Source organism: Stenella coeruleoalba, assembly GCF_951394435.1.
Source record: "Stenella coeruleoalba genome assembly, chromosome: 15".
Taxonomy (NCBI): domain Eukaryota; kingdom Metazoa; phylum Chordata; class Mammalia; order Artiodactyla; family Delphinidae; genus Stenella; species Stenella coeruleoalba.
The window spans coordinates 74,572,387-74,588,686 of NC_137161.1; the positions used below are offsets into that span (position 1 = coordinate 74,572,387).

Below are 16,300 nucleotides of genomic sequence, written 5' to 3' on the forward strand. Positions count from 1 at the left end.
TCTCTCCTTCCGTCTCCCTCCCTCCCTCTGTCAGTCACACACACACACCCTCATGATTCCCTCCTAAGGCTGCAGGCAGCTCTTTGGGGCTGGGAGCCAACCCTGCAGCTCAGGAAAGCAGGGACTGTGTAGAGGGACGGTGGTGGGTGAGCAGCCTCTCTTTTTCAGGCTCCTAGGCGAGTGATTTCTATTTCCTATTTCTGGGCAGCCTCAGTGCTGGGTAGGATGCACCTGAAGCCCAGATGGAGGTGTGGGAAGACAAACACAGGTGCTGGCCCTACACAGCTGGTTCTCTCTCTACCACTGATGACCTGTGTAACCCTGGACAAGCTGACACCATCAGACACCCAGTGCCTGAGATGATTGGATAAGACAATGCTTATGTTTTTTTATTTTTTAATGGAAGTATATGATTTACAGTGTTGTGTTAATTTCTGCTATACAGCAAAGTGAGTCAGTTATACACATGTATACGTTCTTTTTTATATTCCGTTTTGGTTTCCCAGGATACTGAATATAGTTCCCTGTGCTATACAGTAGGACCTTGTTGTTTATCCCTTCTGTATGTAGTAGTTTGCATCTGTTAATCCCAAACTCCTAATCCACCCCTCTCCCCGCCCAGCAACCACAAGTCTGTTCTCTATGTCTGTGAGTCTGCTTCTGTTCCATAGATAAGTTCATTTGTGTCATATTTTAGGTTCCACATACAAGTGATATCATATGGCATTTGTCTTTCTCTTTCTGATTTCACTTAGTATGATAATCTCTAGGCTGGATGGTGGGATTCTTGATGTTATTTTCCTCTTGTTATTACTTACCTCTATTATTTAATTTTTCTCTAATCAACCTTCAATTCATTTGTAACTTACCCCCCCAATTTTTGCTCCTGTTTGTGTTGGACTATTTTCCTAGCCTGCTGAGGGCTCTTTGAACCATTTCAGACAGATCCTGCCATTCCTTTTTCACCTTAAAGTACATACGTGTTGCCACTTCAAGCTGACCAGAGGGAAACAGAAGTCTGGGCAGGAGGCGGAGCCTAAGGCAGCGCTGGCCGTTGGGAGTCAGCGGCCGCCTCCCAGGGACCAAGATGCTCCCAGGGCCTGGGGACGTGTGAAATGAAGTTGGTGACTCTCTGCTCCGCCATCACGCAAGCATCCGTGGCAGAGAACCTAGACATAGTCGTGTAACTGCTTAGCCAGCCTCCTCCTGTCTTATCCGAGGCTTTTATGTTAGAACAGAGGGCTTGGAGCAAAGCTGCTGGACAGGTAGTGTTGCCTAATGATTATGAACAAGTGCTCTTGAGTGAGTCTGAATCGCATACCTGCCCCTTACAGACTCCGGGACATTGCGACATGTTCTAACTCTCTGAGCCCCGGTGTTCTCACCTATAAAGGGAATAATAGCACTGGCCGGGAGGTCGTTGGGAAAATTAAGAGAGAGGGTGCTTGTAGGAGCCTTTGCCTGTGACCTGCACACAGCATGTGCTCACATAAAGGTGGCTGTTATAACTATGGTGAGAATGACACTTTTGTGCCCCCCTCCCCGGCACAGGCTGGTCCTGTCCTGCCAAGCAAATCCTCCCCACGACCCGCATCAGCAGTTAGCACCAGCCTGATGAGGAAACTGGCCCACCAACCATGGAGATCCAGGGGAAGCAGTAGAAATGAAAAATAGCAAAACAAAACCAAAACACAAAACCTCGCTGTGTTTGAGAGAAACACTTGCCCGCACTCAGCCTCGCCAATATCTAGGTGCCAGTGGGAAACTTCCTCACCCTTCTGGAGAGTTCTTTTGGGGTAAGAAAGGTCTTTAAACAGCAGATAACTCAAAACCCAAAAATTTAGGACCAAAAACAAAACCGAAGAACAACAACACACTTCCCACTACAACGACCCAAAGCACAGACTACTTCCTCCACAGAGATGGCAGGTTTCTTCCACTGAGCTGTCATCAAGCATGTTTATCTCACAGCTGTCAAGAGCTGGACTCTGTCTAATATGACGCCTCTGGGAGACTGTCACATGCACTGGGAGAGCCCAGGAGAGCAGAGGCTCTCCATCAGGGTCAGGGTCAGGGTCAGGGTCAGAGTCAGGCTGTGGACCACCTGAGCACAGGGTGGATGAGAAGCAGGAGTTTCTGGCCTCTTCTGTCCCGGGCTCCTGCAGAGAGCTGATTTCCCCTGTGCCCTGCGTGCTTCGAGCCTAGCGCCGTGCTGGTTACTGACCAGAACCTCACAGAAATGCTCCAGAAAGAAACACACGTTCTCTCCAGGAGCCAGAGCAGCAATTCCACCTTCAAAAAGAATTCTAGAAAGAGTCCCAAGACAGACTTAGAACCTCACTAATTTGGACAAATTTGTGGTGGGTTAGGGTTGGGCTTCTGGGGACAAAGGGACTCTGAATTCTAAAACAGTGGAAAGGAAATGCATTCTCAGTGCACATGGGAACCAGAACTTTCCTCTGATTTCCGCGTTGGCACTAGGTGGGTGACACTCTTCAAAGAACATCTAAGATGTGGGTATAAATAGCAGAGTGGTGGGATGCATGTCCAAGGGGGTCTCGGAGGCACTCTGCAACCGTGCAGTGAAATAATCTTCATTTTCTAAGCTTTGGTCATAGGAGCAAATGTCCAGGCAAACATTTACTCAAGCATCTGAAATACTGAATTAGAGAGGTTGGGACTTGGAATGATGCAGAGAAATTCGGAGACATGAATTTGGGCACCAGAAACTTGGTTTGGTGACTTGGGCCAGGACGGGGAGCTTTCGTTCTTCTTTGTGTGTTTTCAAGGGCAAAAAAGTCTGGGGAAAGTTTTAAGCAGAGCAGCCTGTACATTCTTTTTTTTTTTTTTTTTTTTTGAGGGGTGGGTATAGTTGCTTTACAACTTTGTGCTAGTTTCTGCTGTACAGCTAAGTGAATCAGCTATATATATACATATATCCCCTCCCCCTTGGACCTCCCTCCCATATGTCAATTCCAATCTCCCAGTTCATCCCACCCCGCTTCCCCCACTGTGTCCACATGTCCGTTCTCTACATCTGCGTCTCTGTTCCTGTCCTGCAAATAGGTTCATCTGTACCATTTTTCTAGATTCCACATATACGCGTCAATATACGATATTTGTTTTTCCTCTTTCTGACTTCCTTCCCTCTGTATGACAGACTCTAGGTCCATCCACGTCTCTACCAATGACCCAGTTTCGTTCCTTTTCATGGCTGAGTAATTGTATATATGGAGCCTGTACATTCTTGTGTGTTATCTGCATGGCTGGATTATAAACCTGCCTTATAACTAACCAAGGGCGGTGCCTCAGGCCTCTAGAAATTTCAGCATCTGAATTTGCCGATGCACAAACCTTGCCCAGTGCCTGTTGGATGTGACCGTTGAAAGCTCTGCTTTTCCTGCTGTTCAAAGCCGGATCCCACACTGGATGCAAAAGCCCAGACTCCCGGGGCTGAGGGAGGGTTCCTAATGTTAGCTACCCATGAACTACGTATTTGGTGAAAAGATTAGTCCAGCTGAAACTGACGAAGTTCACCAAGAATCTCTCAGCCTCACTCTGACCAATTTGTGCCATGAAGTGCTTCCTTTAGGTGAAAGGTGAAAATTCTCCACTTAACAAGGAAAGAAAAAAATCATATGTTGAGGTTACTAAGATCTGCAGTGAGAACGAATCTTCTATCTGTGAACCGTGAGGAAGGAAAAAGAAATCCGACCTAGATTTGCTGCCGCACGTCAAACTGCAGAAGTTACGGCCACAGCGTGTGACAAGTGCTTAGTTAAGATGGAAAGGGCATTAAATTTGTACAATAAGAAATACTGAGAGAGAGAGAGAGAGAGACCACATTCACACAACTTTTATTACAGTGTATTGTTCTATGTTATCATTATTGTTGTTGATCTCTTACTGTGCCTAATTTATGAATTACACTTCGTCATAGCTATGTATGTATAGGAAAAACAGTATATATAGGGCTTGGTACTATTGTCGTTTCAGGCATCCACTAGGGGTCTGGGGACATATCCCCGTGGATAAGTGGGTACCGCAGAGCACCCTAGCCTGTGGCAAATGGATCGTGGCTGCCTAGCCAAGACAGTGAACCATTTCACCAGGCGGCAAAGATGAATTCTGTCCATGATAAAGCTGTCGTCAAGGGAACATAGGTTGCTTCTCTCTGTTACAACCAGCAGCATTAAAGCTTCACGGAGGGGCCCTGACTTAAGGTGCAAGGTAGATTTTTTTTTTTTTTTTTTTTTTTGCGGTACGCGGGCCTCTCACTGTTGTGGCCTCTCCCGTTGCGGAGCACAGGCTCCGGACGCGCAGGCTCAGCGGCCATGGCTCATGGGCCCAGCTGCTCCGCGGCATGTGGGATCTTCCCGAACCGGGACACGAACCCGCATCCCCTGCATCGGCAAGCGGACTCTCAACCACTGCGCAACCAGGGAAGCCCGAGTGCAAGGTAGATTTTAACAAGCAGTTAATCTTGTTTTCAGAGTTCCAGAGGGCCGGACAGTGGGAAGAATTTACTGATATTCAGACCTTATTTGGTTCACTGTCAGAAAGAGGGTTTCTGCCCTAGAACTAGCTGTCTCTAGAGTTTATCAAGCCGATAGTGGACTGGTGGATGGGCATCCAGTGGGAGAGCGGATTAGATGGTATTTTGACCCTGGAGTAACAGGAACCCCCGACCATTTATTAAGGATGATGATCGCTGGCAAGCCGGACAGTTTCCAGGGTCCCGGAACAAGCGGCAGCATCAGTGATGCCTGTCTGGCTTTCTCACTCCCTCATTTGGGCTTTTCGTGTTTGGACAGTGTTGGGGGCCCACATCATTAAGCAGCAGAAGAAGTGAAGCTGGGAGCCACACTTGCAAGAGCTACCCACTGGCTGGAGCCTCTTTGGGGAAAGAACACTGGAATCTGCTAACACGCCAAGAACCTCATTTACACCGATAGGCAAAGACCCCATCTCACGACTGCCCCGGCTCCAGGGGTGGGGAGGCCCAGTATATTGTTTCTGTTTTCTTTATTCAGATATAAGCTTTAAAGGGTAAATACCATGGTACTCGTCATTCATCATGGTGCCTTGCAATTGCTCAATATGTTTTAGGTCCTCCTTCTTTTGTTCCCTCCCTCCCTCCCTCCACTTCTCTCCCTTCCTTCCTTCCTTCCATCCTTCCTTCCTTCCTTCCTTCCTTCCTTCCTTCCTTCCAGGAAGTCTTAAAAAGCAAACCACAGAATAGGTGTCCAAATATATTTGCTGAACTGGACTGAAGTAAACCTCTGGAGTTCGGGGCCCGCCACCTGTCTCTATATGTAGGTCCTGGAAACTTGCCTAAGTGAGAAAGCAGAGTAGCCGAGAGACCCAGGGATTTGTGCTTCGGGTGAGAGGAAGGGGCAGCTGATTAGGAGCTGGGGATCTGCCAGCCCACCTGCTCCTCTGGAGCTCAACTCCAAACAAGAGGCTGGCACACTGGCAATGAGTGGGGATTGTAACCTGCTTCTGGCCCCTTGGCCTTTCCAGGCTTCGTGGACCACCTGGTTCCGTGTGCAGGCTCCGAGCTCCTCCCCGGTCCATCCCTGGGCTTCTGACACTCAGTTCTTCTCAGAGCAGCCCTTGAAAGCAAAGTGGAAGGAGGGGAGATTGCATACAAATCAGGGACGACCGATCACCGGACAGCCCAGGGGTGTGCGGGTCACCGGCTCTGCCCAGGCCTGACTTCTACCCTTTGTGAAACAGGGATCCTTTCTGAGAATAGCGGAAGAAATAGCAGATGAAAAACACGTGGCTTCAGAAACCCAAGTCAGAGGGTTTGGAGTCGTGGCTTACGATGACGACGTCTGGCCCGAACTCACCTTTCTCTGTCCTTTCGGTTTCTTCTTCTGTAGCCCCCAGAATCAGTATAAAGAACACATTCGAGAAATAAAACATTCAAAGGCGTCAGCTTGGATGGCTTGGACATCGATCGGGAATACCATCTGTGATTTTTTTTTTTTGCCTTATGAATCGAGGGGGAAAAAATGAAAGAGAAGGAAACGGCCACCAGACAGGAGAGTGGGAAGCGCCTATGCGACGGGACCGCATGGATGGAGGGAGATGCACAAAGGTTGTCAGAACTCAAGGCCGATGCCTGGAGCCTGCTGCCTGAGCTATGCAGAGGGATGGGTCTCTGGAACTTCTCTGGAACTTCCAAATTCCCCTGAAGCTCTGAGACCCTAGGCTTCCCCAGGGCCCTGCTCGTCTTTTCTCTCCTCCCTCTCTGGCTACAGTTGATTCTTCTTCTGTGCTTTGGCCGCTGGCCTGCCACCCCCAAGCCTTTAGGTCGCCTGGGATGCTGTGTGGCAATGAGGATGCCGACCCAGATGCTGGCCTCAGGCTCTGGCCTTTGGGAGGAACCAGTGCTGATATGAACAGACAGCCCAGGCTTCCTGGATGCTGGAAGCAAGGGCCAGAGCCAGGACTTGCAGCACACATGCTGTGCCGGGAGGCTGAGAGGCCCCCATGGCCCTAAACCAGCACCCTCATCCCCATCACGTAAACAGGCAAACCCAAACATCCTGCCTGCTGCCTTGTGGCCCTGAAGAAAAGCAACACTTCTCTCTTGAAAACTCCAGGGCTCTTCCTGCTGTGCGTCTGCTAGGGGTGCAGCCTTAGGAATAGAAACGAGCCCAAAGCGCAGTGAGCAAGTCAGAGGGTGGGGCTCCAGCTCCATCGGGGGGACTCAGAGCAGGTCTTGCGGCTTCTCTGCTCCGAGGCCGTTTCGGCCCATTTCCCGGAGGATGAAGGATCCCACAGGGGCCCACTGAGTACCCCGGGGGGAGTTGGGCTCAAAGCCTCAGCTAACGGTAAAATGGAGTATTTGTCTTCTTTGAGCTTCTACCTTCAGAACCGCACAGGAGGAGAATGGCTCAGTCTGGGCAGGACCGCTCCTCAAAGCACCGCCTTGGAATGCTGCCCAAGGCCCCCTTGACCCCGCGGAGGACCGGCAGACCCTTGGCTCTTTCGGCTTAATAGTTACCCCGAGGATCTGATGTTTCAGTTTGATGACCCCTCCTCACCAAACAGCAGAATTTTCCATCTGTGCTCATGGACCCTGATTCTCAAAGAGCCCCCCCAAACAGCAGCTGACACGCATGTCTGTGGGTTGGGTTACGCCGAACGAGCCGGATCTTCTTGGCTTCCTGGGAGGGAAGAGACTTGGGGGCTGTCAATGCCCAGGGGACTTCAGCCCATTTCCTTCCAGGTTCATTTCCAGGGCAGAAGGCCTGCCGTCTTTTTGGGTTTCGCTTCTCCATGAATAGAAGGGGCAGCTGCTCCACTACGGGCTCTCTGGTCTCGAGAGATAGGAGTGGCGGCCGGCAGCACGAAGAGGCGGGTCAGGACGCTTGGCCAGGTCACCCACGGCCCTTCTCTGCGTCACAGCTTTCTGCACCCACCTGACCCTTCTAATCTGGGGTCAACAGGGGGTTAGCAAGCAGGTGTCCAACGTCAAGTTCTGGCCTGCTTTGGGGGGAGGCGAGAGCAAGGGCAGGCTGGCCGTGTCCCCACCCCACGAATGAACGCTCTTGGCCTTTAATAAACCAGAAGCCCTTGCCACGTGCCAGGAAGTGCTTCCTGGCCCAGGCTCTGGAAGAATCGAAAAGCCAAAAAGGCTGAGCTGGGAAGTGCTCACATGTATTTATTTCACAAAGGGGGGAAGGATCACCAGTAAGATGCCACCACATGAGACACTGTGAACCCCAAACTGGGCAGGTGTGGGGTTTGGTTCTGGGCAGGGCTTGGCCGGACAGCATGAGGGAGACAGATGGGAACTGGCAGAAGGGCAGCCTTCCATCTGGGGTGCCAGCCCTGTCACATCCTGCTGGCCAACCCACCCCCACAAGCTTCTCAGCATCCTTGATCTGATCTGGGCTGGCAGTAAGGCAGCAAGTCCAAGGCCACGCCTCTGCGTCTGCCCTACCGTGCACTCGGACGCACACGCCCAGACACACGCGCCATGCACGCACGCACAGGCGGCAGCACACTCGCCCCACCAGGCACACACCCTCATACGCATGCACACTCGTCCATATATTAACTCTGATTTATAAGTGCACCCTAACCAGAGGGCAATCAGAAAGAAGTTATTACTCTTCAGAGGGGACTCGACTGCCTTCTTCCCTGTCAGCTGGCCGAGCACAGGGAGACACGAGAGCATCCTCCAGGGTCCTGGCCCCCTATGCTGTGCTGACGTCAGTCCTTAAGCTCCAGATGGGGGCTGACTGCTGTCCCCGCTGCGGTAGCCACTGTGAGTCCGGGCTCCCCGGCGCCTGGGCAGGCAGAGCAGAATGGGCCCGGCTCCAGCCTGGGGGCCCTCACAGCTGAGACCGCCGCACGTGCTCTCTGCCTCCCTGCTGACGACAGACATGGAAGAGCTGGTCCAGGCACATAGGATCCTAGTGCCCAGGTGACCGTGGAAGCATCAGCTCCTTCCAGGTCATCTCGGGGGTGGAGTCCAGAAAAGTCCAAGGCCACCTGCTGGAAAGGTTTGGGGGCTGGCCATCTTGGGCTGTGAACAGGTGTCTGGGCAGAAGCAACCCGGGGGACACTGGGTCTCAGGGCCTCGCTGCCTCCTTAGAGGAGGGGGAGCGAGGCTGTGGCCAAGCACCCCCCCCCCACTTCGTTGAGGGCTCAGGTGGAATTCAGAAGCTGCTGCTGCTGCTACGAGAGATGAGAAAAAGGAGGGGCCCCCGCCTGTCCCAGTCCTGCAAGTGGATGGGAAGAAGCACAGGAGGAGATGCGATGTGTCACTCCACAGTACCAGGTCCGTATCCGGGCTGCAGAATACACGGCTCCTGTGCTCCCAGCGAAGGGTCAGGGAGCTCTGCCAGGGCGCACGAGCCTCAGGCAGCTGGACGCCTGATGGAGGGGCAGTGCCTCCATCTGGGCCCCAGGCTGCCCTGGAGAAGCCCCGGGAGGCCCACTGAGCACCTGCCGACTCCTTGCTGTTTCTCTCCCAGCGTGGCTGGTCCAGAGGACGCAGACCCTGTCCCGAGGGCCAGGTTCCGAGGGCCCCAGCTCCTTCCACTACTTGATGAAGTTCTTAATCGTCCACCTCTGTCCCGTGCAGCTGCGGAGGATGAGGTCGATGCCAGCCAGGCCTCGGTTCTCCACCTCCAGGCAGCGCCCTGTGCCCTTGTTCATGACGGCGCCATTCTGGGAGCACGTGGGGGTGAGAGGGAGAAGAGACAGCCAGAGAAGGAGACAGAGAGATGGAGACGGAAAGACAGAGACGGAGACGGGAACAGAGAGACAGAGAGACAGGAACAAAGAACCAGAGAGAGACAGAGACAAGGATGGAGAGACAGACAGAGAGACAGAGACAGACAGAGAAAGATATAGAGAATGAGAGACAGACAGAAACAGAGAGATAGAAACAGAGAGAGACAGATACGAAGAGACAGGGAGAGACAGAGATACAGAGACAGGGAGGGGGGAGGGAGGGACAGGGAGAGGGAGAGAGAGAGAGATTTAACCACCATAGTGCCCGGCACATGGCCCCTCTTGGGGAACAATCCCACCAAAATTCTGTGCACAGGAGGGAGGGATCTTTGGGCCTTTGGACCTTCTCTGGAAACCCTAAAGTCAGAAAATAAATAAGCTTCACCGAGTCTGAGTGGCTGAACCAGGTGAAAGCATAGGTAGGGGATGGTGTCAGGATGGGGGACTGCCCTGGATAGTCTCAAGCTGACTTTCTCCATCTCTCTGGCATTTAGAAGATTCCGGAGAAATCACCCCGAACTCCCTCTCGAGATGTATCAGAGCCCAGCCCAGCCTGGCGCTGCTGCAGGGATCCTGAAGGCTGTGTCACAGGGAAAGGCCCCAGTGATTCCGCCTGAACCTGTGCAGCAGGTCACATGCCTTAAGCCGGGAGACCGTGGGTTGCACTTTGCTGGCTGCCCTTCCCGGGGGCGCTCGCGGCACCCTCCCGTGCTCTGGGCTGCCAGGCCTGTCCGTGGAGCACTTACCTGGATGAAGTTCCAGCGCTTGTACAGGCTGCTCTTGACCTTGTCGCAGTCCAGGAGCTGGGGCAGACGACTCTTGGAGTTGTCCACCAGGCAGCGGGTGTCAGGGAGGAGCGTGGTGGTCCCCAGGGCTCCCAGGTGCAGGAAGCCCTCCTTGGTGTAGCGGGCCAGCTGGGGAGAGAGCAGAGCGGCAGGGCCACGGGAGGTAGAGGTGAGGTCACGAGGGACACATGGGTCACCCAGGACTTTGTCCATGCTGCAGTCCCGGCCACCTTCACAGGCCTGTCACACACACCCCCAACTCACAGGGGCACCCCGTCCAGGAAGCCCACGGCTTGCTAAGCCTGCATACAGATTCCCTGGACCACTCCCTGATTTCCTTCTAAGCATGTCCTCGGTCAATGTTTCAGGAGTCTGGCCTTCTGTTCAACAACGCAGGGAGCAGGAATAAGTGAAAAAGCGGGACATCCGATTTCTAAAGCTTGGCTCTGCTTCCAGCTGGCTGGGCCACCTTGAACAAGTCAATTAACCTCTCTGAGTGTCCATTTCCTCCTCATTTGTAAACCGAGATTAATTAAATCTACCCTGCTGCAAAAGGGCCCAAAGAGTCAGTTCACCGAAGAAGCAACAGCCATATGAAAAAGCATTCAACCTCCTAGGTATTAAAATAAATCAAAACAATGAGAGACCACGTTTTAAAAAAAGAGATTATTTGTGTTTTGTCAAGGTGAGCCTAAGATGGGCTGGAGGGAGGGTAAATTCCTACAACCTTTCAAAAAGGAATTGCAAAATATAAGCAGTGTGCTTTTAAAATGTTTCTCTCCTTTGACCCAATAAATCTACTTTAAAAAATCTTGGGAGGGCTTCCCTGGTGGCGCAGTGGTTGGGAGTCCGCCTGCCGATGCAGGGGACGCGGGTTCGTGCCCCGGTCCGGGAAGATCCCACATGCCGCAGAGTGGCTGGGCCCGTGAGCCATGGCCGCTGAGCCTGTGCGTCCGGAGCCTGTGCTCCGCAACGGGAGAGGCCACAACAGTGAGAGGCCCGCGTACCGCAACAACAACAACAACAACAACAAAATCTTGGGAATTCCCTGGTGGTCCTGTGGTTAGGACTCCACACTTTCACTGCCGAGAGTGCAGGTTCAGTCCCTGGTGGAGGAACTAAGATCCCTTCGTAAGCCATGAGGTGCGGTCAAAGAAAAGAAAAATGAAAAAAAAAAAAAATCTATCCCAAGAAAATAATTAGAACTGTGAACAAAAGTTTATGTAGAGGGGTGGGGAGGAGGAGGAATTGGATGAGGGCAGCTAAAAGGTACACATTTCCACTTATAAACAAGTACTAGGGATGTAATGTACAGCATGGTAAATACAATTAACACTGGTGTATGTTATATAGGAAAGTTAAGACAGTCAATCCTAAGAGTTCTCATCACAAGACAAAGAATTTCTTTCTGTTTAATTTTGTATCCGGGAGAGATGATGGATGTTCACTAAACTTACTGTGATTATCATTTCGTGATGTATGGAAGTCACGTCATTATGCTGTGCCCCTTAAACTTATACAGTGCTGTATGTCAGTTGTCAGTAAAACTGGAAGAAAAAAGTTTATGTACAGGGTATTTATTGCAATGTTACTTCTAATGATGAAAAGGCAGAAATACCCTAAATGCACAACCCCATCCTGGTACTTGCTCCATGCTCCATGTACTGCAACAAATGCTAGGTAGCATTGGGTAGGTTCCCAAAAAGGCCACATCTTTCTATGCGCCCTGGGCAATATGACTTTGCTGCAATTTCTATTAGGAAGTGGAGTCTGTTTCCTCATCCTAGAATACTGGCTGGCTTTGTGACTTGCTTTGGCCCACAGAATGTAGCAGAAAGGGGGATGCGACTGTTGCTGGTATACACCTTGCATATTTCCACCCTCCTGGAGCCCTACGGCCACCATGGCAGTAAGGCCAGGATGGCCTCTGCTAAAGGATGATAGCCACGTGGTCCAGACAACCAGCCAGTCGACCACGAGACAAGTGGACGAGGTCATCGTCGATCAGGCGGCCCTCAGCCGAGCTGCTGGCTGATGGGAGATGCGTGAATGAGTCTGACCCAAATCATCTGAACCTGGTCCAGATCACAGAACCATCCAGATGACCCATAGACTTGTAAACAATACTAAATAAATACATACATATTGTTTCATGCCACTAAGTTTTGGGGTAGTTGTTACGCAGCAATAGCTATCTGATACACAGATGATAGTGCCTGACAATCCTTCTCACAACTAGTTGTGAGTCCGTACTAGTTTGGTGTCTTGGCCTCTCCTGACTGCCCATGTTGTTTAAAGCCCTGTATTCCAACTTCTGAACAGATACGTTCACCTGTCTTTCACACTCCTTTGGGGCAGGGGTCGTGTCCAATTTATTTCATTCTTCCTAGGAGACAATCACAGACCAAGGGCTCCGAACATGTTTGTGAATGAGCACATTACAAATGTGATCAACATCGTCATTTACAAAATGCAGCCACAGCTATTCCTTTAAACTCCACAAACATGTTTTGAAGAGTCCTCTATGTGCCCAGGCTGGGGACAGGCACTGAGAATACAAGGATGGGGCTGTATTCCCACTGAGATGATTCCAGGGCAGGTTGGCGAGAGGCAAGCACAATCTTCACGTTCATTCTCATGATCCTATGAGGTGTCTAGAGCAGGAGTGATGATCATTATTAATATACAACGGATGCCTGATCCATTACAAAATAATATTACCAGCCAGCATATATTGGAGGCATACTCTGCCCCATGTCTAAGCATGGTACAGAGAATAAATTATGTAATGTCTACAATAACCTGTGAGGTAGGTGCTATTAACCTTCCCATTTCAAAGAAGAGGAAACAGGCATGAAGACATCTGGTCACCTGGCCGGGTCCTGGCTTTTATCCTTGGGTCCCCAGAGATTCGATGGTTGGAAGCCTTGGCCCAGCAGCTGAGCAGCAGAGGGACCTCCTCTCAGATGATCCTGGGTTCCTGAAAGCCTGGGCATTTCTTGCCAGGAATGGAGCAGAAAAGTACCTCCGCCCTGGGACACAAGTGCCTCATCAGGGGATAAGATGCTCCGCAGGGGCTCTCTCTTCTGGTGAAAGCTGTCAGAAACCCTCTGTTCTGATCCCCAAAGGGAGGCTGCCTGATCCCCTCAGGAACAAGTGACAGGAGTTTATTAAATGCCCTTGAGAAAGAGATGTGGTTAACATGTGTTTTAAACCCAAATTAGTTCCAAATCAGAATAACTGTTAGAGGCAAAATGGTAAAAAAAAAAAAAATCAGAAGCCCCGCCCCATCCCTCTTTCAACAACGTCTCTCTGAATGTGTTTAAATTCATCAAATGCAAAGTGATGAACGACAGCAAGCTGCCTTTATGTTCAGGGGAAAGATACACACAGCTGCTTATTGAAATTATGTATCAATCTATTACCCAGCAGGCACGTGAGCGGCGCTCAGAACATTAACTAACTGAGCATATCTGTGACCCAGATGTTTAAAGAGTGAAGCTAAGTGCCACTGGGAGTTAGAAGCTCTCCTTTCTGAAGTCTTTTAGGACATGAAAACAATAAGACCCAGACTTCCGGGACCTGCAAAAGGCCACGTATCCAGCCCCAGGTGAGGAGGGCCCTGCGGGATTTCTTTTCTGGGGGAAGGTGGTTTCTCACACCGGGAACCCGTACAAGGAGGCCACATGCATGGGCTCTGCTGGCCTGGCCAAGGGGCCAGGGTCAGGGGAAAGGTGGCGAGTGCTGAGACCTGACATCCACCAGGTCCCCCAGTTTCCCCAGTCCTGGATTGAGAGCCCATCTAGTCCAGTCCCACCACTCCGCACTCCCTAGTACTCCTTCTGTAAGGACCTCCGCTTCCCATCCTCTGCATGTCCAACTTGCTTTCCTGCCTCCAGGGCTTTGCTTCAGCTGTTTCCCTGCCTGGAAATGTTAGTTACTGGGCTCCTTCTAGAACTTTCTGGCTTCAACTCTCCTAGAGCTCAACGCAATTCTCTCCATTCCACAATGTCTCCTTTCATTCTTCCAGCCCCCAGTGACCTCCTCTCCGGTCTTTGGGACAATGTGGACCCATATTCTCTGGTGCCTCCCTTCAAGGCATGGAATAGTCCCATCTCCTCTGGACCATCCTGTGTGTCCATGCACCAGGGGATGGACGTTTGGACTGTTTCCACTTTGGGGTTATTATAAATTATGCTGTTATGAACAGTCCTGTGTAAGTTTTTAAGTGAGCGTCAATTCTCTCGTTTATACAGTTGACCCTTGAACAATACAGGTTTGAACAAGGCAGGTCCACTTACACGTGGATTTTTTTTCAAGAAATATGTACTACATGATTCTCCGTTGGTTCAACCTGCAGATTCAGAAGCACAGATAAGAAGGGCCAATTTCTCATCTATTTCCTCCTAACATCCCAGCTAAGACTCTTCTGGGAACTGAACTGCTGCACTAGGCTTGTAAACTGGTCCCCCTTCCAGCCCTTCACAACTTCCATTTGGCCTTCCCAATCCTGCAAATTCAGATTCTATCATTCCCTGCCTCAACCTTCAATGGCTCCCAATGCCCACGGATTTATGAATAAACTTGTAACCATGATCTTCTACTACAGGTCCCCAACTCACCTTTTGTTTTAACTCTTTGATTCTCGTCTTAGTCTGACAGATGACTTGCAGTTTCCCAAAAAGAGCCAACAGTCTTTCCTGAATAAATTATAGCCCCCCCCCATCTCGCTTCGTTCCACAAAGCCACCCCACCATGTGATCTATTTCAGCTTACATACTTGGGTGATATTAACATGTGTTTCCCTGTTACAGATTTTTGTCATTGTTGTTTTAGTACCGCAGCATCCTACCCATTGTTACATAGCACAAGGACCAAGAAAAGTATCTCGCAAAGAGCCAAAGCTCCATAAATGTCTTTTGAATTGAATGGGATTATTCCAGATTTGCCTGCTGGGCCCATGAGAAATAAATGTCATTATCCACAACCCGAACGCATTAGGAAAAAACCCTCTGAGCTCAAATACAGTTAATTCTCATTTAGGAGGAAAAGGAATTTTCTATTAGAAATGATCTAAGAGGCATGTAAAACTATTAACCCACATTTAACAGCCTTGAGGGAAAACTCAAATATGCAGGTTATGGCCAAGTAAACAAAACCCAGCCAGATAATTGTGGAATAACTCTGGAACACAGCAAAATCTATCAGATTGTCAATAAAAACATGGCTTGCGATGGCTTTCATATTAAGGGTCTTTCTTATCACTTTAAAATCAGGCCTAGTGAGGGTAGAAAACCATCGCTAAATGAAAAATGCAGTTTATCCAGCTTCTAGCCAGGAGACAGAGAGATGGGTTCTGTTGATTCAAAACTGCTTTGGGGTAAATTTATTTGTTTGTTTCATGGCTGAGGCCACAAGAGTGGTTTCTGGTAACTACGTGTACATGTGTACATTTTAAAAAACAAATAGACTTTCTCCATCACTGTCCAGGGCATGCCAGCACTCAAACTGAATACAGAAAAAAAATATTTCCAACTGTATCTCAGAGTGGATGCATAGTGCTGCTTGGGAGCCGGGGTGGAGCAAAGGAGCAGAAGGAATCTCTCGGGTGGTGGTGGGGGCAGGAATGGAAATGTTCTGTAGTTTGATTGAGCAGGGAGTTCCACAGGTGTGTACCCCCGCCAGAACTCCTCAAATTGTACACTTTAAACAAAGGGTTTATTGTACCGACCTTATACTTCAATAAAGTTGATTTAAAAATCTATCTGGGAGCCTGGAAGGCACGCTCTGGAAACAGATACAGTTCCTGCAGAGAGAGCCAGCTCCTGGGGGGTGGGATGGTCCCCAGGACCTCTCTCCTCAATCTTCTCCCATCCACCATTATGACCCACCATGCTGGATTCAAGCACGGTGTTTCCAGAAAACGCACTTGCTACTTGGAATGAATGGGGAGACATATTTGTGCTACAAAACCTTAGGTTGATTTTCCTGCAGACGGGTCCAGGAGTGGATGGATTGCGGCAGTGTCCCTGGAGGTACGGGAATGGCAGGGTCTGGACCACACAGCTTTGTGGCGAGAGCTGGGGGCCTCTGGGAGAGGAGTCCTGAGGGTGGGGAAGCACCAGGATGAGGGTCGGAAGAGGCAAGTGGGACAGGGGATGGGTGAGCAGTGTAGCCCTGTCCTACTTCCCAAGGACCAGGAGCAAATTCCTAAGCATGCCTGCCAATCTCACCCTCAATGCTAAATGGGCCAG

The 16,300-nt window shown here is 50.4% G+C and overlaps 1 protein-coding gene across 2 annotated transcripts in view; it reads right to left on the reverse strand.

Annotated features, from left to right (window-relative positions):
* Positions 1-7,699: 7,699 nt before the first annotated feature.
* Positions 7,700-16,300, reverse strand: part of GALNT17 (polypeptide N-acetylgalactosaminyltransferase 17) — a 450,322-nt gene continuing 441,721 nt past the window's right edge. For both annotated transcript variants that reach the window (XM_079944095.1, XM_079944096.1), the window contains exons 10-11: positions 10,008-10,175; positions 7,700-9,195 (exon numbers count right to left, since the gene is read on the reverse strand). In XM_079944095.1, coding sequence (XP_079800221.1) covers positions 9,067-9,195; positions 10,008-10,175 — 297 coding nt within the window. In that variant the 3' untranslated portion in view covers positions 7,700-9,066. The remainder of the gene's footprint in view (positions 9,196-10,007; positions 10,176-16,300) is intronic.